Source organism: Corapipo altera, unplaced genomic scaffold (assembly GCF_003945725.1).
Source record: "Corapipo altera isolate COAL_440 unplaced genomic scaffold, ASM394572v1 48b, whole genome shotgun sequence".
Taxonomy (NCBI): domain Eukaryota; kingdom Metazoa; phylum Chordata; class Aves; order Passeriformes; family Pipridae; genus Corapipo; species Corapipo altera.
The window spans coordinates 15,653,242-15,676,268 of record NW_020884884.1 but is presented as its reverse complement, the minus strand read 5'-3'; the positions used below and the strand labels follow the sequence as shown (position 1 = coordinate 15,676,268).

Sequence of the window (23,027 nt, the reverse complement as noted above, 5' to 3'; positions counted from 1 at the left end):
TCACCAGCAGGGAGGTTCCACAGAGCAATCCAAGCCTAACTGCAGCACAAAGTTTGTTTGTGGCAAACAAACCAAAGCTCAATGCAAAGAATGATCTTTCTAAGTAAATGTCATGAAACTGGCCACATCTAGTAACCTCTCTAGTAACCTTCTCTTTGCAAAGCCTGTAATCAGTTTTCCTCAGCAAAAAAAGGACGTTTGAGGGAATCCAGGCAACAGCAGAGAAACCTCCCATACCTCTTCCAAACTCTTGAAGAAAAAACAGCAACAATCCCTCCCAATATAAAAGCTCACTTGTTTTGCAAAACTATTTTAAAGTGATTGTTTAGTTTTAAACAAAACCCCTATTAATATTCACCTACATATTGTGTTTTCTGTAACTGTAAAGTTGTAAACCAGCACAATTATAATGCCAATTTGGAGCCAATTAGAACACTGAATTGTTCACATAGCACTTCCAATTAAAATCTGGATAAAGAAGCTCCATGATTGAACATGAGCTGTGAGGATTCACAGATGTCATTTTGGAGCCATTGACCCACAAACCAAATTTATTTGAGGCTTGGAAAACACAAGAAGATCTGCAAACAGTTTAAGTGTTGATATATTTTATGATACATTTCACAAAAAAATATAGGTGATATACTAAGAAGATATATGGCATCATTTTGTTCTTAACTGAAGTAAATATGAAAAGTAAGGCAAGACAGCTGAACTCTAGGCCTGCATTAGCAAGAGTTTGCTCATGGAACCATTTCACTAAATTCTCCTGGTGGACTCAAAAGGTGTGTTCTGTTTCCCAGAAACTTTATAGCAGTTTCACAAAACAGAAGAAAAATCTGTTCTGGAAAAGGGATGTTTTTTGCCAATGTAACTCCATCTACACTAGGACAATTGTGTCTGTCAAGGTGTGACAAAAAACTTACTTATGCAGTAAATAGAGCTTTCAAGCAGCAGGGATAAGCTTCCAAAAGAAACTTCCAAATAGGTCCATAACCCTAATCCTTGCTTGACAGGCATAGTGTACATTTCTAATGAAGAAAATTAAATCATTAAGAAGTGTCACATTAGAAAAAGTTCCGTAGAAGTATTACTAAGAGACGATATTCAAAAGCACAGCTGCAAATGATCCTTTAGTCATATCAGGGAATAGTTTCAAAGATTAATTCAACTCCAGTGAGGAACTCTCTATTAACTTAAGAAGCCAAATCAATTGACTCCAAAAATGGAAATGAGCACACATCTAAGCTAGGGATATTGATAAGGCAACAGGAGGAGGTTCCATAAATACACCAGAAGGAAAAGAAAACATAAATCAAAGTGCAGAACAATTAGCAATGAAGAAATGACAAAACATGAAACCAACAAGGCTGAATTCAATTTCTTCTTTGCTTATATTCCTCCTACTCCAGAAAGGTTAAGCGTAAGTAGAGAGCAAGGAACAGGACCACGAAAAGAACAGGCTATCATTTAATCCTCACTCATTTAGTAAGCCATAATATATTAAACAGCTTAAGAGAACATTGGAAATAATGCATGAATGGACAACACAGATAGCAGCTACACCAAACATGAGCTAAAACCTCAGTTGTGCTGATTGGAAATATCAAAATCCCACAGAAATTATAAAGTACAGATCAGTAAGAAATCAACAAAAACTTTCTTCAGTCAAGGTCAGAAAACCAGCTTCCTTATAATAGCTGATACAGACTGAAACAGCCTTGCATGTAAAATGAGAGAACTGTCCATCAAACAGATGGGCTCTTCTTATGTAGGCTAAGATTATTTACCTTATACAGCTTCAGAAAACGTTATTGGCAGTGAGATGAAAAGGAAGGATTTTGGTCTGAGATGTCATTAGTTTCACACTGAGCTTGCTTTCATGCTGAGCTTCTCATCTCTGTGTATCCAATCTCCTATTACATTCAGCAGAGAGATCCTGTTCAATCCTGATCAAACAGGATCCCTGCCTGGACACAGGTGCCTACTGCCACTGGAGATGCCCTAGGGTTTCCCACCACTTCCAGATGTCAGCCTGGAAGTGTACAGACCCACCAAGGCCCTGCGTGATATCTGCCATGCCATGCAAATATCCTGGCACATCAAATGGCACATGCTGCCTTTCAAGTTTCCATCCCCTGTAAGTGAAAGACAAGTACCTTACTCACATGTAGACACATGTAATACAGTACATTCAGGTGTCAGTCTGGAGTTGGGTACTGCCCTCTGTCTCTGAACTTAAGTGACCACCTGCTAGTGATCCTAGCATTTTTTGTATAAATATTGTTCTATTTTTTCTTTTCAGTCATCTTCTCTCTTATTATCCTCATTAACTATGGATTTCATATTACTTTCACATGCTCTTTATTCATGAGTCAATTGTATTGCACTGTTTTCTGTTCACACACAGTCTTATCTATTTATGACTTTAGGTAAAATTCTGTTTCAATGCAACTTTGAGAGTAGTTTCTACAGGGAAGATTCCCTGAAGTCTTTTTTCCTGTTTATGTGGATTAACATGTGAAATAATGTTTAAATAAACTGGATAAATTTGCATTAGGCCAGACTCAAGCAATCCAGATCTGACATACAGCTGACTTCCAAAGTTTCCTGGGTAATGCAGCAAGCCCCAACAGAAAGGGAAAAGGTAAACACAGTTGCCATCTACAGAAACAAAGGAAAGGAAAGGACAGGGGTTACAGGGAAACCAGCATAACCTGAAAACATTCCAAGATAAATTATTCTGTAAGTGCATAAGCATACAAAACAGTTAACACAAGTTTTTTGTGAACAAACGGTATATATAAAAAAATTCTTTTCTGATAAGACAAACAAGTCTGGAATATTAGAGGAATGTAACAAATACCTTGAAATTTATGTGGCCTTTGTCCTATCTGATGTTCCTCAGAAATTCACCCATGGAAATATTGTTTAGACTAAATCACCTGTTGAGATGGTTGCACAACCAGATTCATATAAACCTGAGCATCATTATAGGTGTCCCACAAAGTTCAGTGCTGGGTCCGTTATCTTCCAGAAATTTCACTAATGAAGTCAATGATTTTTAAAATCCCACACAACAACAACACACTTTTGAAATAAAATTGCAATCTGGGAGGGGATGCATTTACAAACCTAAATGGCCTCAATATGCCTGAGAAGTGGACTGAAATAAACATGAAATATGTGTAAAGTACTCTACAAGGAATAAAAAAGAAAAAAAACAAGTTACCAAAAAAAAGTTACAAAACAAGTCCATCTGGTTAAGTAGTAGCACAGCAGAAAAGGATCTACTGAGACCACAGACTGAAAAACAGTTGTCATGCCAAACAAAAATATACCAATGTCCCTCTGGATCATGGAAGCTTATTCTGCCCAGCATTCAGAGCCTCAGTTAGATAAGCATAACCAATACCGGCATCACACTTTAAAAGTCATGCACACAGTCAGAAAGATTTCAGAAAATAAAGTCAAGCAGATAATATACTCAGGAAAAAAAAATACAGGAAACTATTAAAATCTGTAGGTTCATCTATATCATTAGAGAGCCACCAGTTAAACAATAACTGACAAAACCCTCACATTCACTTGCAACCCAGATACAAAAAGGATGAAAACTGTAAACCATACAGAAATCCATTGCCTGTTACAAGAAGCAGTAGATTACAAAACATAAGATTTTCCTCTTAAGTCTCTCAATTTGGCTTTCTGAGCTAACCTCTGGAACACATCTCCTCATACTTGTTCTTCCCCTGCTAGATGTACCTGTCAGTACAGGATCTCACATCTGAAGTTCAGCAGACCACCTACGTGTCCTTAAACAACATGTAAGGTTTTATCAGCATAGTTTCTGCGAGTGAAATTGTTTTTATAACAGGATACTTTGTCAGTCTTGTGGGCTGAGGAGGAAGGGAGGGGCAAGACTCATACTTGCATGATTTTGTGGTGGTTTATACACATAGTTCTGGCTGAGATGAGCACCCCAGCATCACCGTGACTGTGGTCAGGCAAAGAGCACAAATGGCTGTAAATTGCTTTCAGAAACAGATAAACCAAGACAGAGAGTCACCTAATTAAACGAAAATATCTATGTCTAATCAAGTATCTAAACCTGAGCTAGCTGACGTGCTCCCTTCATTGGCAATGGAGATGTTGTCAACTTAACCTCAGGAGGAATTCATCTCACCCTCATGCAAGACAAAATGGGCAAAATTGACTCAGATGAACTGCACTCCAGAACTGGCTGCTTTCTTTTCGATTGTGAAAGGAACCTAGGATAAAACTCTTTGGTTTAGATATGTAAAAATTTAGTGAAATCCCACCCTACATATGTAATGACAAAAGTAGTGAAGAACGTAGAAACAAAAATGGAAAGGAAAAGCTAACAATATTAGAAAAGAAATCAGGAGCTCAGTAATATTTACTAATAAAATAGTAAGGTGAAGAACTATCAGCTAGAACTCAGCAGAATTATCCTTTACCTGATAATGTTGATTTGATAAAAAGTATTTACGTTTACATTTGCAGAGTTTGTTAGTTCTGGCAAGGCCTATGAAATTAAAATAAGTGTCAAGCTTGAAGGAAAATTATATGATAAAACAAAAATTGAGAAGTTAATTGAAATTTCCATAGCCCTCTATATCTATTTTTAATTATAAGAATTTAGATTATTACAAGAAAATGAAAGGACAAAATACATGGTCATACTGAAGTATTGTTATTGAGTTGTTTCACATTCTATAGTAAATACTTCACAGAATGCTTCAATGTAATTTTTAGCTGCAACTGGGAATAATTGAGTTCCATAAAGTTATGAAAAAATGTTAATGAGTAACTTATGAAACTGATATCAAACTGTAGTATGATAAACGTAACTTGCTGGGGGCACTATTTAGAGCCAAAGAAGGCTGGGGGTTTGTAGGATTTGATAAATACACACAAATTTTTAAAACTGCACACTTTCTCAAACTTACCACTGGTGACTCTCAGCACTCCTGTCATCCAGCTGAACAGCCTTTTCAGCTTTAATCTTTCCTGTAAAAGGAGTAGAATATATTAAAGGATTTATTGTACTCTTCTACCTGTTAGGTGGCTCCCAAGAACAAACCGACCTGATACACTCTAGCAGCAAAGAAGAAACTGCTTCCTGTTCTTAGCAACATTTAGATGGACAATGTAACATCCTGGCTTTACATCATTTACATTGCCATACAGATATATATACACACACATATACACATGCATGCATCTATTTTTTTTAATTTATTATTATTTTTATTTAAATCTAATTCAGATGCAGTTAAATTAGGGAAGGATTGGATTGGACTGCCAAAGGAGACCATGTCATCTGTAAGACTGAAGACTCTTAACAGCAGGTTGGAGAAGCACCTGTCAGAAGAACCAGCAAAGCTGTTTCCTGACTTGGATACACAAATAAACTAGCTGAAGTTTGTTTCTAGCACAAAGACTTCCCTTAAGTTCCACTTAACTGACTAAAAGTTCCACTAACTGAATAAAGATGACAGTAGGTGATTTGATCAAACTCATGCTCCCAGTAAGAAGTTCAGATGAGATGCTTGCTGTTTGCAGAGTCTCAGCTGCAACCAATTAAGCCACACTGACATTTCTGTATTGCAAGTTAACTTCACAAAAACAAAGAATAGCATACACAGCCCTCCAACCCAGTGGAAGGAAAAATAACCACGAAACTACTGCCAGCTCCCCCGCAGCCTCAATCCCTCTGCACCACTTCCAAAAACTGAGATGAAAAAAGCTACCACCACCCCCGTTTCATGAAAATGAGCCAAACTAGGCTGGTTACTCAACATGGAAGACCCACTTTTACTTCATCATTCTGTACCTCTCTGTCTTTTGCTATGCCATTATCTTCCATCAGCTGAGGCTACATGCAGTCACCAGTAAAAGCAAAGGCTCCAACAACAGAATTTACTGTTGTAATTTACTTTGTGTCATAATCCTCACTGCACTGTGAGATTTCCATACAAAACAGCCAAGTTCCTACTAAAGCAAAGACAGTATCGATTAAGTAGCTAAGGCAGTGTAAGTCTTCCTGAGTAAAGGAAGTAACTAAAAGATAGTAATAAGGAAGGAACAAGGAAGAACAAGCTGAGATTGGCTATGGAGTATGTAAGGACAGCACAAAGACATGACACTGTCTTTTAGGATGACAAAGGGCATCCAGACTTCTTTGTCTGTGATGTTGTCAATGCTGACAGAATAAAAAGCTGACAAAAAGTATCACAAAAGACAAAATAACCCAAACTTGGAATACACTTAAAAACCTGATTTGGTGCAGCAAAAAAGAGAGAGGCAATCAAGAAGCAAAAGAGAGAGAGAGAGAAGTACTTCCAGGCAAAAATAATTATTTTAAGCACAGTGCGTTGACTGAAGGAGAGTGACACAGGTAGAGAAGATGTAGGTTTTAATGTAATGAAACGAAGGCGGTCCAAAAAGAAAAGGGAAACATAAACTGTACCTCCAGGCAATATGCATCCAGACAGCAAAGGAAAGGGCAATGCTTTTAAAAGCAACAAAGAAAAAGTGCTCTGAAGAAGAAAACCAGAACCTTGCGGAGATTAAGTTGTCAAACAGGATACACAAGGAGAGATGCCTAGAAGCAACACCAATTGTCACACACTTCTGTTTCTGGTCAACAGTTTCTTCAGATTCACAAAGTTTCATCCCCACTCTCATCACAATATATGCAGGAGTGGTCCTTGCCACAGGAAAGCAGAAAAACAAACCTTGACCCAACCTCGGCATTTATTTATTCTTCATGCTCTCCCAAAGATGTAATTAAGAAACTGCTGACAGTATCTGGGGTTTTTCACATTCTGTATTCATCTGATTCTCAACAAAATACAGGATTTTAAGGCACTATCCAGAGTCAACAGCTTTCGATTATGATCCACAATACTTCCCCTTCACCAATTTTGGATCTCTCAGTGAGGAAAAAATGAACTGAAGTTGTATACTGTGGCGGTTTATTGCACAAAATATTCTTATTACAGTACAAATGCTCCCATTTATTGGATTGCAAATTCCTTTCACTGGAAAACTAAAAGTTTAAAGCATGTTTCATTACATTCAGATAGCATTCTACATAAACATTTTTCTTCTGCTTACCATCAATAACATAGTTCCTCTTCTCCTCAGCATCAGTAGTCATCTCAAACAGATCTCCATAAGCACGTGCAAGTCTCCATAGAAAGTCCACACAGTTTTCATACTGAAAGTAGACCACAGCTGCATAATTAAATTGATCAGAATGTGATTTAAACAGTTTACATTCATAATGCTTAAAGCAAGTTATCAGAACATGTAATAATTTTTTCTTTATTTTGCATTTATCTACATACTACTTTTAGTTTATGTGAGAACCAATTGACCAATTTTCATTAACAAAAGAGAACACAGCTTTTGGAAACATTCTAGGCTGTCTAAAGAGTTTTATTTTATGAATCGGGTTAATATGAAAACTTAAAAATGTAAATATAAAAATATAATATAAATGAATATAAATATTATTTTAAAATTTTTAATATAAAAACTTAAAAGGTAACCCAGTAAAGCACAATAGATCCCTGAATGAAGTGATGTGTGTTTTCTTTAGGAAGGCCATAAGCACTACACAATTAATCTCTTATCTACCTTTCTGGGTATTCCAATATGTAAATGAAAATATAATCAGAACTAATGTTTGCCAAACTAGAAGAAAATGGTACCATGAATAAATCACTGCACAACAAACCACCCGGAAATTTTATTTGGAGTTACATATGTGCACAGTAAAGTCAAAGGAAAAATTCACATGAAGGATATCAGAGACAAGCAGACTAGATGCTCATAGTTATAATTTCTTGAGAACATTAGGTCTGCTTACTACTTAATTCCACAGGATTTTCTCACATAGACTATTCCAAAACCAGTAAAAGTATCATTTATGTAGAAAAAAGCCCATCATCTGTCTTTGTTGCATGCAAGAATACCTACATCAAACAAAGCCTCAAGGTTATTGAGCCTGAATGGGATATGAAATTGTAGAACTTTCATGCCCACACAACACGAATATTGACACCATCTTGAAATATTGCTTTTTCACTGTATTTTAAAAATATGCTTGAAATTTCATCTTCCATTTTTATGTGCATTTTAAAGCTCATACTAAGTTCTTAAAAGCAGTGCAAAGCATAAGTTAATAGAAACACAATATTAAGTTACCCCATAATACCTTGTTATCTTTCTCAAGCAGCAGTCTGAAGCCCTTCTTTTTATCATCCTCTGAACCCTTGTGCAAATTGTCCACCTGCTGTAAAAAATTAAATAACTCTTCTTCTTCTTCTGATTTCACCATGGCATCAGGTGCCTTCTTACATCTCTTTTCTTCCTCAGAGTCTCCTTCAGAATCAGTATGAGCTGTAAGATAACTAAAATCACAGAAAATAATAACCATTTTTATATAAAAATGTTGGTAAAGCATTCTTAAATTCAGAAGCAAAAATTTCAGAGCAAAATTTATCCCAGTTGTCCAACCTTAAAGGATTTTTTTATTCATGGTATCAAGCTTATTATTATTATTACAAAAGCTTTACCTTCAAAGGGACGGTACAATCATACTCCAAACATAACAGGCAAACAAGTACCCTGTTCTGCTGCTTAATACTTCATTAAAAAAATGTAGGTACATATTAGAAACATGTAGCCTTGTGTTTCAAACACAGAACACTTCAAATCATCCACATATTTTAAGACATGCTCTGTAACCCTGAATAGGCCTCTTCAACTCTTCAATTTCCCTATTTTTTGAAACTGGAATGAGCTTACAAACCAAAACAAAAGTGCTATAAGAATCATTTATACAATATTTTGTTAAACACTTTTAAGATCTAAATATAAGCCAATATAAATAACACCATTGCTATCAATTCATTATTTCTTTTGAGCATTCTGAAGTTCAGAATATCTCAAACTGGGAAAGACCTTATATTAATTAATTCTGCTTACTGCGTAAGTACTCAGCACAAGGCAGTCAAGGACAAAGAAATATTTACAAAAGCATAAATACCATGCAGAGATAAGCAAGTGGCCTTACTGTCCAAAGTGATGAGCATACATTAGAGTACTCCAATTTCACAGAGGAGTAGCTGATGGCATTGTTTTTAAAAAGTAGCGTTTTGCTCATGTATGTACTAAAAATGGAAAGAAAAGCCTCATCTTCCCAATTTCCACTTTTGAAAATACTGTTCTGGGGAGAAATAATAATGTAAAGGTACTAGGTTCAGAAAGACTTTTTTAAATGGTTACTAGGAGCACAAAAAGCATGGAATGTACTGCACACATTAAGTAACTGAATAATCAGAGTAGGCCATGACAGTCAAAATATATAAAATCTGGTTTTTTTTCAGAAATAGAACCAGTGCAGAATGTTACTGGTGGAGGTTATTAATCATAGCTTTTAAGTATCCCTTTTTCATTATGTTGCTTCCAGAAGTGTCCATTACTAACACATGAGCAAACACACTTTTAGCCTGCAAATGAACAAGTACAATGGCTTATCAAAGTATGGAAGTGCTAGATGTGGTATGACAGCTTTGCTGCAAAATTAACCCAGTAATATGGCAAAGAGCAGTCAAAAATACTTTTAGATAAAACAATACAGACATAAACCACATGTGCATGTTCAAACTGAAAAACATAATGGAGCAGAGCAGAGATAGGAAACTTCATAAGTTCCTACAGATTTGTTTTACATAATCTTGGTGGTGCTGAAGTTGATGACACATCCTATGCTGTATCCTGCAGAGACTATATTCAGTCACTGAACATTTCTTTTCATTTTCAGAAGCATCTTGTTCTTCCGTAGTTCTTTTGAAGTGGTTGCAGAGGTACATCATATATAGGCTGCATTTGTAAGAGCCCTAACTTTACCAAAAGTGCAAGGTATTCCTTTGGGAGTGGAGCCTTTTAGCTCCAGCACGTAGTTCTATGATGCAAAGTATGTTTGGAAAGTATTTTTCCTCCCATGGTTTGGATGCCCCATTCCCTCTAATTAAAAGATAAATACACTGAGGATTTGTGCAATTACCAACCTGAAATAAGGGCACTAAATAATATAAAAGAGCAACAGCTAAGCAGTCAAAGCAATTTCCTTAGTTTCAGAAATTTGAGCACTGCCTCAAATGCTACTAATCAGGTAGATATGAAAGTAAAGAATCAGTGTTTGGGAGTCAATGTTGATGTTGTCTTCTTTATCTTTGCTGCATAAACATCTGCTAAAATTCACTACTGTTTCAAGGTTATATAATAGACAAAAGTGATTATTACAAAACATTACTCTACCAGCAAAAACATAAAGGTCAAGGTTGGACTGACAGCCAAGCCCACTGGGCTGTCAGTCCAAACAAGCCCAGCAAAGATTTCCAGCAGCACTGTATCAAACTGTCGCGACCAAACATCAAATTGAGGCCAAACATCAAATTCATATGACATCAGATAAGTCATACAAGAGTATTTACTGGGAGACTCAAATAGAAAAAGCGTGAAGTAGGCCACTATCTTACAGACAATGCGAACCCCTAAGGAGCTAATTATAAAATATCAAGGAAGAATAATCTTTTAAGATCAGACCACACTGCATCAAGCCTTTCCTCACCCCATCTCTCCTACAGAAATCTGGTCTCCAGGCCACATTTGCGCTGAGAAAGAGCAGAGAGTGCGGGTAATTTCTTCTCCAGTCCCTCTTACCTCCAACTGTCCCGGGAAATTCTCTCCTACCTCCTCTATTTATCTGCTTTATGAATCCTCAAAGAATTTAAATATGGAACAGACCATCTTAAACCTTGATGAGCACAAATTTCAATTTATTTGTCGATTGATAACCAACTTTAACAAAGCAGCTAACAGTCTTACACATCTACTCATTCTAAAGCACTAAAAATCACTACTAACACAAACAGAAGTGGAGATTCTTCTTAACACAGTTTAAAAATTCCAGACGTCTAAGGAATAATTTCCAAAAAGGAGATTAAAACAAAACCAGGAAGAGTCATTATGGTTTGTTTTACAAATATTCCATATAACAGAAATCTGCAATTTTACCTGGTATTGTCCTGCAAGAGGTTTTATCAGATGATAAAGAGAAAAGTGAAAATTTACATGTGATAAACACATTGATCAATATTTGAGAAAATAGAAGAACTTCTAAAAAATGTCTAAAGTCAGTGTCAACTTGTTTTCACCTTTATTACCAATAGATTTTAAACAGAAGAGAAAAACTGTGATAAGAATGTGAGGAGCAACAGTCAACCAACAGGACTCAGCTGTATCATAATGAACTGTTCAAAGATCAAAGAACAAATGGAAACTGTGCTGGAGACTCACCCCACTATGGTTAAGCAGTTCAGTAAATCCCAGCACCCAGTACTGGATTAAAAAAAACCTGAGCTACAGGGAGCAAAACACCATTGTGGTGTAAATGCACTTTGGTGGTTCAAATTCAACTGAGTTGAATTGCCTGTAAACTGGCAGACACTGGGCCTAACCAGGTATTATCTGTTCACAACACCTCAGCTCTTAGACAGATCAAATATCATCTGTTGTCTCCCTGCCAACTTAGAAAAATCAGAAGCTGACACAAACACCGTCTCATCTGCTTGAGCCAATTCAAAAGAAAGGAGATTATGTGTCACAGACTGATCTGGATCAAATTTGCACTGTATGCTCCAGCAAAGTGTGTAGCCACCCATAACGGTAAGAGGCCTTTGAGGAAAAGTTTGGCGAACTGGATTCTTAGGCCAACTGAAGGTTGCATTTGAAACAAACGAGTAGCAAAATAAATTAAGAAATGCTAAGTGAAGTGATACACAGAAGCAGGCAAAGGAAATGTTTCTTCCTGTTGAATATTTAAACTATTTCAAGGAAAAATTATAAACAGAACATCTGTCAGAAAAGAATGTACTATGGTGAATCTTTGTGGTGACTGATGCCAAAGTCACCACATGAAAAGCTGGGACATGGGGCCAGATGAAGACTGGAGCCAAACATGACACCAATGTCAAGGGCTCATCACTGCCACATAGGGAGGAAACAGCTTTAAAATCACAAAGAGGAGAATTCAGTGACACTCCATCTCAGGTGATCATCTAGACACAATTTATTGTATTTGTAAATGAATGAGAGCTTGTTACCCATTCTCAGTTGTTAAAAGTTCACTAGTAAACAATGGAAACTGAAACAAACTAGTAAGAACAGAATACAGAAAAGCACAGACTAGAAACTGTAGGCTCTTTAGCATTTAATGTCTCATTCGTTCAGTGCACCTTCCATTTAAATTACCTGTTATCATGTAAAAATATATCTCATTTATTAAAAACCATGTGATATTTTTCCACTTACAGAAATACGTAATTTTGAAAGGCAAAAATGCTTCTCTTCCCAAGGTGTTGAATACCAACAGTGACACTGAGAATATGACCACAGCAGATCAAAACAGTGAAGGTGATATCAGATACTGTCAGCTTCAAATATTTCATGAAAAATGAGGAAGCATTAAATGCTTTTCCAGAAGTTTACAAACCTTAAACCTGTACAGTCACCCAGCATAAATCCATAAAACTCTTCAGATTACTTTATCTGTCAATTGCCAGCATCTACCCATTTGTCACTTAATACCAGAAGTGCTTAACACAAGCAAAATCCTATCTTCTATATCATGAAAATACTGCTGAGGCAGTGAAACATGTTGCATGTACTTTAGATGGAGTACACAAAGTGAAAAAGTGTTTTATCAGTAACAAAGAGCAAAATCATTTCTCTAGTGCACAATCTAGCAACTGAATGCATTAATGTGTATGGAATTCACATCAGAACAGTATAAAACAATGCACATGGTGTTATACCTACAGCACATGAAGTGGTGATGTACATTAACTGAAAAAAGAACATGTGTTGCTATTGATTCTCCTGCTAAACTCTCACAGAACATGCATTACAGTCTTTAAAGTTACAGAAGACCCCAGAAAAAGCTACATACATTGCAACTGTACACACATCAAGATTAACAACCTATTTGCAAGAGGAAGAAAAAATACAAATTACTTAAATTAAATTATCTTAAATTTAGAAAAGATATGGAAAACAAGAACATCAAGTACAAGGTGTTAGTAGGGAAAAAACGTCTCTTTTTAAACGGGATTGAGAAATAGCATTGGAAAAGCATATCCCCAAATGACTAACACTAACTATAACCTTGAACTATCTTCCTTCCTCATGACTGTACACAAATACTTGTCAGAGAAGGCCTCTCTTAAGGCCACATTCAACGCTCTTGCACACTATAATTACTTGCATTGGATCATCACATCAGCTTCTTCGTCACAAATAGGAACCTGTTTCCTTGGTTTCTTTTCAAAGAGCAACACGTCTCTCCTGATCAAAAAATGGGATTTTCTGAAATGCTAGGTGTGGAATAACCTCTATATTGCATCAATGGACTGATTATTCATAAACTGGTCCCTTAGTCTTATCAACACCTCCAAATATTTTAGGCATAGCATAAAGACCTATGCAAACTAATCAACAGATAAAATAATCTGAGAAACTAATAGAATCAAAATTTTTCTACACCAGATGAAGGAGGAATATCTTTGAATACTTCTGCCAATGCTGAATACTTAAAATAAAGAACTAGTTCATAGTGGAACTGACAGGTCTTAAAATATGGTACCAAATATAAGACTTGTGAAGCATGTAGGCTGGGATATAACACAACAGGAAATTCTGTTCACAGGAAGAGAAAATGAATGTGAAGAAACTCTTAAAACCAGAATTCCATTAATTATTATATGCAGCATGTTATTGGCTTCAGAATATTACAGTTGATTAATACATCTTTAAAGAAAAAAGGTGACATAAGTAGGCAATTTGCAGACATAATGCTGCCTACGCAGATATGTAAGACACAGTGAGGAAACGGTTCAAAAAACTCAGTTGCTATAAACATACACTTATTAAATTGCACATAAGCATCTAATCTGATTATACCAAAACAAAGTCATAATTACAGGAGAGTAATGTCATCACCATTTTTACATTACTACTGGAGGGTATATTAGGCAATGTTTGAAAAGACAAAAATATAGTCCCTCCCCTGGACTTCAGGTACATCTGATCCTTCAGTACTGTGCTGTATTGAGGCACAGACTCAGGGGGTGAAGCTGAGAAAAGTTTACTGTAATGAGTTGCTCTGTCCTCTGTAAACGTCTGTTTTTTTCCAGGCCCTATTCCCCACAAGTATATTCCTCAACTCACAAGTATAAAAGATCCCATTAACCACAATGGGACTATAAGAAGGGGCCAAAACTAGGAACTTTCTACCTTACTGAGTCAGTACCCTAAATCACTCATGATTACTTTTTGAGCCACTAGAAAGGGTATACAATCAAAAATACACATAAACATTGTCACTTGTACGTGTGTTGCTTTGGGACATTGCCTTCATAGTAAGCAATACCTCTAGGCAGAACACTGCAATAACTCATTTGTGAGGCCCATAGAAAACAATTATCATGAAGAGCACTAGAGCATTCATACAGTTTGAACTAACTATAGCAAAGACAGAAGAGTACTTTCTTACTAGAGGCACTTTCAAAATTACACCATTATTCTGAACTTTGTCTCTCATTGCATAGCTATGTAGCAATACTGCATCAGATCATTACCAAACACATTCCTAAAAAAAAATCTGTATTATGCTTGGCATTAAGCCAACTTCAGCCACAGTGCAGGTTCAGAGATGGTCACCAAGAGTCTTCCCTGATCCCAAAACTGCTAATCTGAATTTCTGGGGGTTTTTTTCCATTAAATATAGAGAAGTATAAAATCTACGTAAAACTTTAAAAGGGTTCCTGTTTACAATTTCACATAGGCATTGATACAATTTGCACTGCATGTGTACTGTTGTATATACAAATTATTATTAACTCACCCTCCTTCACTTTCCGCCTCCTCAGAGCTGGTAGTTTCTCTTGCGCCAGAAGTTGTCTCAGCTTTTCTCCGCCTTGTTGCTCTGTGTGACGGGCTAACTCTCTGAACGTCACCTTTCCCCTGAAGCTCGTTTCGAACAAGCTCTTCAAGCTTTGGAATAGCTTCTTTCAGAAATTCCACCTCTCTCTTCAGTTCGTCCACACTTAGTAGCAGGCCATTCAATTTTTCTAATATCTGCAGTTGCCTCCCATGTAAAACCATCACCGCTCCTTGCTCATTAGGAGCCTCATTTTGCCAGCCCACAGAATTAAGTCTGTTACCTATATCCTGGAACGCACGTACACGCACAGCTGCCCCACGTTTTCGGATCTTGCGGTACCAAACCAGCACCAGGCTTAATCCAGCAGTCCCTGCCATTACACCCAGTATGAGTCCTTTATTTTCGAAGGGAGACATTTCTGCACGCTCCTAAAATTACGAGACAACAATAACAGAGTTTAAGACGTTTTCCCTTACTCTACCCAAACGACTTGCTTTGCTTTGGCGTGTAAGGCTGGAACAGCTGGCGCCTGCCGCAGGCACAAAGTTACACCACAACTCTTGCAGGTTCTGCAAGAACCTTCTACAAGGCTCTGTGTATATATCAGACAGTAAAACCAGGACGGAGGTGGGTTTGGGGTGTGAGGGGCGCCGGCACGCGCGCAGGACCGCAGCCTTCACTTCCAACCATCCCGGCACCCCGGGATTTGTTTGTTTCAAGGCGAGAAACCCATATAATCGGATTTTCAGCCACTGCAGAGGCAGGAACCCAGCTGTCAGGCCGGAGCGCCGCCCGGAGGGGCGTCTCGACCGTCCCACTTCCCCCCAGCCCCAGTGCGCCGAGGGGCTGCCAGAGCCCCGCGGTCGCCGCCCCGCAGCCCGCTCCAGCCCCGACCCTGGCCCCGGCAGCCCCAGCAGCGCCGGCCCCGAGCCCGGCCGGCCCCTGGTACATACGTACGGCCCGAACGGAACGGAGCAGTCCGGGAGCGGCGGCGCGTCCGGCCCGGGCGGCCCCGCAGCAATCCCGCCGCGGCACAGGGGGCGGCGGCGGAGCCGCCCCGGGGCGGTGATACCCGGATCGAGGGGGACGGGCCTCGGCCGCTCTGCTGGCCGGGCTGCCCGGGAGACGGGCCTACCTTGTGGAGGAGGGACTCCCGCAGCGCTGGGAATCCCGCCGGGCCGTGCTGCCGGGGGACGCCCGGCGGCACCTGCCACACACATCGCTCGAATACGCCGTTCTAGGGCAAATGTACCTGTTCGTGTGTTTGTCCTCAGTCTGTTGGCTGCTCGATTTCGTTAATTTAACCTTTTGCTACTTCTAAGCTCGAGGGAAACTGTATTTCCACTCCATTAGTGGAGACCTGAAGCTTCAAAATCACAGCGAAACCCCGCCCAGTTGCCAGGAAGAGGGGCAGTCCCGACACAAAAGCTTCACTGCACTTTTAGCCACCTAAAGGCCCAAGGCTGATTTCGCTGAAGCCCGTTTTAGATTGCCCAAAGTCATGGAGGGACTCATAGAATGGTCGGGGTTGGAAGAGGACTATAAAGATCATCCAGTTCCAACCCCCCTGCTGTGGACAGGGACACCTTCAACTAGACCAGCCTGCTCAGAACCCCATCCAGCTTGGCCCTGAACACTTTCAGGGATGGGGTATCCACAACTTCCCAGTGCCTCACCACCCTCACAGTAAAGAATTTCTTCCTAATACCTAATCTAACTCTACTCCCTTTCAATTTGAACCCATTTGTCATTGTCCTGTCACTACCTCTTGTAAATAGCCTTGCCCCATCTTTCCTGTAAGTCCCCTTGAGGTACTGGAAGGCCACAATTAGGTTACCCAAAAATCTTCTCTTTTCCAGGCTGAATAATCCCAATTCTCTCAGCCTTTCCTCCTAAGAGAGGTGCTCCATCCCTCTGATCAACTTGATGGCCCTCCTCTGGACTCCCTCCAACAGGTCAATGTCCCTCATGTGCTGGGGACCCCAGAGCTGGATGCAGCACTCCAGGTGAGGTCTCAACAGAACAGAGTAGAGGGACAGAACTTGAGTTTAACAGTATTTCTTTCTGGATCTGCCTCCTATTTCTGTCCTTGAATGGAAGAAGGATCATCATAGCCAACCTGCTGTGACTATTTGTCTCCCTGAAGGCTTCTGGAGGGTGCCGATACATAACATCCCGCCACGACTGACAAGCATAAAACTCATGTTCTTATGTGTGAGGGCTTAAGGAAACCATTGTGGAAACCACTGTTTCTGTGCAATAAAAGAAGTTGCTCTTCAACAGCTGGAATTATCCTCAGCCATACCAATCAGAAATAAAGAACATGATGTAGTTCTTAAAAAACATACTAATGAGCTTTAAAAAGTAAACAAAGTGCTGTTAAAAACAAAAAAAACCTACCTAAATGAGGTACCAAGAACCCAAGAATTTTCAGTCTTAGTGCAAATTAGCAATTGTAAATCAGTCTGTCTATTTATCTTCAAACAAAGATTTAGTTTAAAGTAACTACAGCTCCTTACTAATTCTTCATTAATAACCTGAGGATGAAACTAGCCTTACATAAGACCAAACTACAATCTGAGTGAAAGGCAGAAATTTGTTAGAATGGAAAAATGAATACTCTTTAAGTATTCTACAGATTTCCTAGTTACGAAACAAAACCAACAACAACAGTATCATTTGTTCATGTTTGTAATTTGAGATTTTTAAACCAAGGAAGAAAATACCTTCAATTTTATGGAAACTTCACTAAATTCAAATTATTTTAACAAATTTCACTGTAAGTAATGGTTTTCAGATACACAATCCATCAGTGTTTTAAAATGTAACAAGACAACATGAATCTCCAAATGTTCCGGAATGGTAATTTAAATGTGTTGAATAACCTTTAATTTTTGTTTTCTTTTTTTTTTCAGTATAATCTGCTAAAATCCTTCTATAAGCCAATTAAAACAGGAAAGGATTTTTAAAAGAGAATTAATCAAAGGGCAAACACAGCGCAAAGCTGAAACAAAATACTATGGATGCAAATACCTAAGTGAGTATTTTCAGAGATTTTTCAAAGTGACTGTCGCAGGCTGCAGGCCTTAGACAAGGGGACCTGTTTTCAAAAAGTAATGGCCCAGGAGAATTGCCACCTACAGCTGCTTGGATATGTAGCAAGTGTGAAAATCAAGTCCCCTGTCTGGTCTAAAAGTCCTTGTTTGCTTTTTACCCATGGCCATTTTACCCAGGCAGAGCAGTGTGGAAGCACAGAAGTTATTGCATGTATGTAGTAACCTTCCAGAAGACAACAGCTTTCCAACCTGAGGAACTAAACATGCATTTACCCAGATTTGACACAATTCAATTGGCCTGAATATGTCATAAGTTCTAAAAAACTGAAATAAACTTTTTAGAAAAGTACTGTTCTTCTACACGCAAAAGAAACTTCGTACTTGAAGTCCTAAAAAACATGCAAGCCCAGACAACCATCTGTTATAAAATGGGCTGCCCCAAATATTTTTAATGTATTTTCAGCCTTACTTCCTAAGAAGACAAAGCTTATGCCCCCAGGTTCTCCGTGTGCTGTTCTTCTGTCGAGCAACACCGTGACACTTTCCCAACCCATTAGCTCCTGAACCTGGAATTAATTTCAGACAATTGTGACAGAAGAAAAATGTCCAGTTCATAGAATCATAGAATCATAGAATGGTTTGGGTTGGAAGGCACCTTAACGATCATCTAGTTCTAACCCCGCTGCCTTGGGCAGGGACACCCTTCACTAGACCAGGTTGCTCAGGGCCCCATCCAACCTGGCTTCAAACACTTTCAGGGATGGGACATCCACACCGTCTCTGGGCACCCTGTTCCAGTGCCTCACCACCCTCACAGTAAAGAATTTCTTCTTTACTAATCTAATCTAAATCTCTCATCTTTTAATCTAAAACCCTTGTCCTGTCACTAGTGAAAAGTCATTCTCTCTCTTTTTTATAGACTCTTTTAAGTATTGAAAGGCTGCTCCAAGTAGTTTCAAGAAGGCCAGCAGCTCTGGGGTGGTAAGACCCTGTGAACATCCTGCCTCTGTCTACCCCTGGCCCCAGGCAGATGTACAGGCATGACCTTACCACACCAGTGTTGCAACACAGACACACCTGCCTAGGACACCAACCTTCTTACAGCACTATTTTTGTAAAACCAGGCCATGTTGTTTACTGGTCTTTTGGGAAATCTTGAACTTGGACAGTATTTTTGTGTCATGTTAGAAAAGTTAGCTTATTATTGAGTGATTGTGTTCAATGGATCAGAGAACCATGACATCGTAAGTAATTAATTCATGCTGTTTTCAGACAAGGTATAGCCTTATTTACTGGTGGTTTCTTTTTTGTATGGGAGGCATTCGTATTTTACAATTGACATAAAATTCTTCAGCTGTAATTCTTCTGTACATTTATGGTATGCTGTTCTTTCTGAAATGCTCCTCCACCCCCTGCCCCCAACTAGAGATTAATCTACTGCTTGTAACAAATACAAAAACCTTTAATGTATTAGTAACAGTTCATATTTTTTACTTCAGTAGTTGTCTTGTAGGCATAAAGTCAAATGTTGTTAATAAGTCACCAAACATTGTGAAAGCTTAAACACCTTTGACCAGACTTGCAACCAGCCTGCCAGAAAACCTACTGTTCTATCAAGTGTTATTGAATTCTCTTGAGTTTTTTGCTATAAAAACAAAATCATATCTTACCTCAAAGGGAAGCATTCACTATCAGACTTGTCTATATTCTCTGCTGCTTTTGCCCTGAACAGTTGTCCAATGCCCTTAATGAAAAATTAATCAACTGAAGTTTCAAGATGATGGGTAATAGCACACTGACCTTTTCTGCTTTCTTGAAATAAAGATATACTGCTTAGCACAGTTCCATGAGGAGATGAGACTGCTGCTGCCTTTATGTCGCTGGGCGTAAAAATCTAAGTGTACTTCCACATCCTCTCCAATATTTTTGGATTTTTGGCCAATCTCAGTCAAATTCTACAGAGAACTTCTGACAAATTTCTTTGAGTCAGTTGATCTTTTAAAGGAGAAAGCCCTGAATTAGTGCCACCAGTATAGGAAAGATTGCTTATCCCTTCATGCACAACTGAGAACCCACACAGGAGAAAAGCATTTTGCAAGGACAGGAGCAGAGCTCACATTTTAGTAGATGTGAGGGAATCGAACTGCAAGATATAACCTGATAGGAAACCTGGCTTCATTAGTTCAACTACACTAATAAATAAACCATCTGTTTATTTATTTATTTTGTCGATAGGATCCAGTGCTGCAGTTTCAGCCAAGTACAAATGGTCACTGCTGGCATGGCATTTCAAAAAGAAAAAGAAAAAAAGGAAAAAAAAAAGAAAAAACGTACATGCTGTTACTGCTTCTTTGCGTCTTCAGGAAACTAAAGGACATTATCAAACTATATTTATGCAAGCTGTGTTAGTTTTTTCAGGCCAAGGTACGTGATTCAGTTTCCTTGATGTAAGAGATGAGAGTTGGCAGCCCAAAAGAGTTTGCATATGTTGTGTTGACAACAATAGAAATAAATACTCAAGGCTATATCTGATGTAATTCCACAGCACTGTCTGATTTTCATAGAGAGAAATGGTCCTAGGAGTGCCTGGGTATACTCCAAAGAGGAAAAACATATGAATAGTTATAAAAACAAAAAAAATATGTGTGCATAAATGTATATTTTACAGATATATTTTTATGTTCCTTGGGAGTCAAAACTCAAAGAGTCAAACTTTTTATGAATATATGTGTATGTACACACACATATTCTACATCACCTGCTGTATTTGAATGAGAAGTGTCTTTTTTTTTTCAGCTTCCCTATCAATATGCTATTTCAGAGCATATTACAGTATTTTAAAGAGCTTTACTGTTTCCGTCTGCAAATGGCAGTGTGCTCCTTCCTGAACTCCACAGATCAATCCCTCCAGTAAATATCAACTACTATATGGCCCTAGGATGTCTGCAACTTCACATTAAAAAAAAATCATCATCCAGATGATGTGGTCTGTTCTTCCATTATTTTTGCCCCTCTTCTGTACTACCACTTGTGAGCTTATAAAAAAAATTCCCTTCTGCTTTTAAGTTTTCATCTAGTCCACTAAGGCTTTGTGAACATTAGCAAGCAGTGGGGACTGACAGGCTGTAGACAAAACAGCTCATGCTGATGTCATGACATCCATGCTGTGTCCTGGGTTAACTTCTGGCTAGCTCCAAGCTGGATCACAGGGGCTGTGTGCCCATTTCTGGTTACAGTGCCTTGGGTTGCTTCTGCAATGGATATTGCCAAAGTGCAACTCATGTGCTCTGTGCCTGGTACATGGTGAAGCAAAGCTTGCCAAGAAATTTGCCTCCCAAGTGCACACCTAGTCCAACCCAAATCATTATTCGATACATATATATTTACACTAAGAGGTTTTGATGAGAGTTACACAATCATTCAGGTAGGACAGAGCAAATATAGGGAGGGAGCTCACCTCCCCTTGGCAATTGCTGTGTGCTAGTAAAGGGATTCCTCCTTCATTGTAGAATCACTTTTGGACAATGACAATGACAATCAATAATTGCAGCTAAAAGTATAAGGAAAAGTGATGAAATTAGGTGAGTTAAGGGGCAGCATAAACAAACTTCTAATCACTTAGAAGATTTTTGCTGTATACAAGCAAGATAAGAGTTCTTTTGCTATATACAAGATTTCTACTGTATTCAATGCACATACACATACATATACACTCACACAAATATATTTAGTTTTGCAGATTGTTTTCAGTCCTGTGATGTGCTTTTTCAGAAGGAGATGGGTCTGTTAAAGTAAGATGTAAATGTACATTTTATTATTTTAATTGGTGTTTGCACTCAGTCCTGGTGTTTAAGAAGCTTTTCCTCTGATTCTGAGCTTCAGATTCCTGAAGGCTAAGAGTAAATAAGCCAGGTGGCCTTTCTGAATTTTGGCAAGATGGGCTTACAAGCCCCTTGCTCATTCATAGTTCTAGTGCTGCTATCTTGTGGAAAAAGAGGCTGCAGCAACTGCAACACTTGTAAAAGATGGTATTAAGATTCATTGTCAAGAATGGTAATTACGGCATTTGAAAGAAACATTTGCATATTTTTTCTAATTTAGAAAAACTGTGTTAGTGTGATTACTCCAGTGGGTTATATGGGGAATCATTATTCACTGTGGTCCAGATTATGATTTGGGCTGTTTTGACTGCCCAAAATTTTGTAATTCATTTTTGCAGAAGATCCCTCCCAGTACATTCTGGTGTATAAGCACTACTCTCGTCTGTGAAAGCAGTGAAACTGTTTCTTCTATTGTCACTTCTTATAGACACTATTTAAAACTACTGCTTGGTTACTCAACATGGAGTTTCAAAAATCCAAATCTAATAAACAGCTAGAAAAGCATCTCAGGCAACATTGCACTATTACTCTGAAACAGGCAGATTTTTGGCCAGGGTAGTTGTTTTCAAAGCATTTTCACCGGCACGTGAAAATTCAGTCAAACTGAAATACCACTTATTTCTGAGAGCAACAGAGTAAGATTCCAGCTTTAAGAAGAAATTGTACCAACAACTGAAACATGTTTTTCTGTTTTCTTGGTTTGTTTTCCAATGCACATGCAAATACAGATTTGTATGTCAACAGGCACATAAAATACTTGACACACTTCTATTGCATACTGATATAATCCACTTTAGCAAGCTACTAAGCAGTTTTTCAATATCATCTGTGCTCGTAAAAGAGGCACTTTATATTTTACCCAATAGTCTTCGATTGGGAAAGTGGGACTTTAGCAACAAAAACACCTAGAAAAGTCAAATACAGAAATGGAAGGGCTTGTCCCAGATTTGGCAAAATGAAAAGTTAATGTCAAATCAATTTGATTAAGTTGTGTTTATTTCAATGGGATTGTATCTGTCACTTTGTAAATAGAATGAGAATGTAAAG

At 38.4% G+C, this 23,027-nt stretch overlaps 1 protein-coding gene and 1 long non-coding RNA gene across 7 annotated transcripts in view; one reads left to right on the top strand and one right to left on the bottom strand.

Moving 5' to 3' along the window:
* The window catches only part of RMDN2 (regulator of microtubule dynamics 2), a 45,256-nt gene extending 28,831 nt beyond the window's left edge, over positions 1-16,425 (bottom strand). For 2 of the 4 annotated variants that reach the window (XM_027641531.1, XM_027641534.1), the window contains exons 1-5: positions 15,997-16,067; positions 15,005-15,471; positions 8,252-8,447; positions 7,147-7,249; positions 4,974-5,034 (exon numbers count right to left, since the gene is read on the bottom strand). In XM_027641531.1, coding sequence (XP_027497332.1) covers positions 4,974-5,034; positions 7,147-7,249; positions 8,252-8,447; positions 15,005-15,459 — 815 coding nt within the window. In that variant the 5' untranslated portion in view covers positions 15,460-15,471; positions 15,997-16,067. Of the gene's footprint in view, positions 1-4,973; positions 5,035-7,146; positions 7,250-8,251; positions 8,448-15,004; positions 15,472-15,996; positions 16,070-16,295 lie in introns of those variants that run through there. The other 2 variants (XM_027641533.1, XM_027641532.1) reach the window with 2 other exon arrangements.
* Positions 15,478-20,428, top strand: LOC113946353. 3 transcript variants are annotated; one of them, XR_003527401.1, is made up of 3 exons: positions 15,478-15,670; positions 17,959-18,080; positions 20,335-20,428. It is a non-coding gene; the product is annotated as an uncharacterized LOC113946353 (long non-coding RNA). The 3 variants fall into 3 exon arrangements; XR_003527402.1 differs by lacking the exon at positions 15,478-15,670 and adding an exon at positions 15,951-15,988; XR_003527403.1 differs by lacking the exon at positions 15,478-15,670 and adding an exon at positions 16,689-16,729.
* Positions 20,429-23,027: the final 2,599 nt, after the last annotated feature.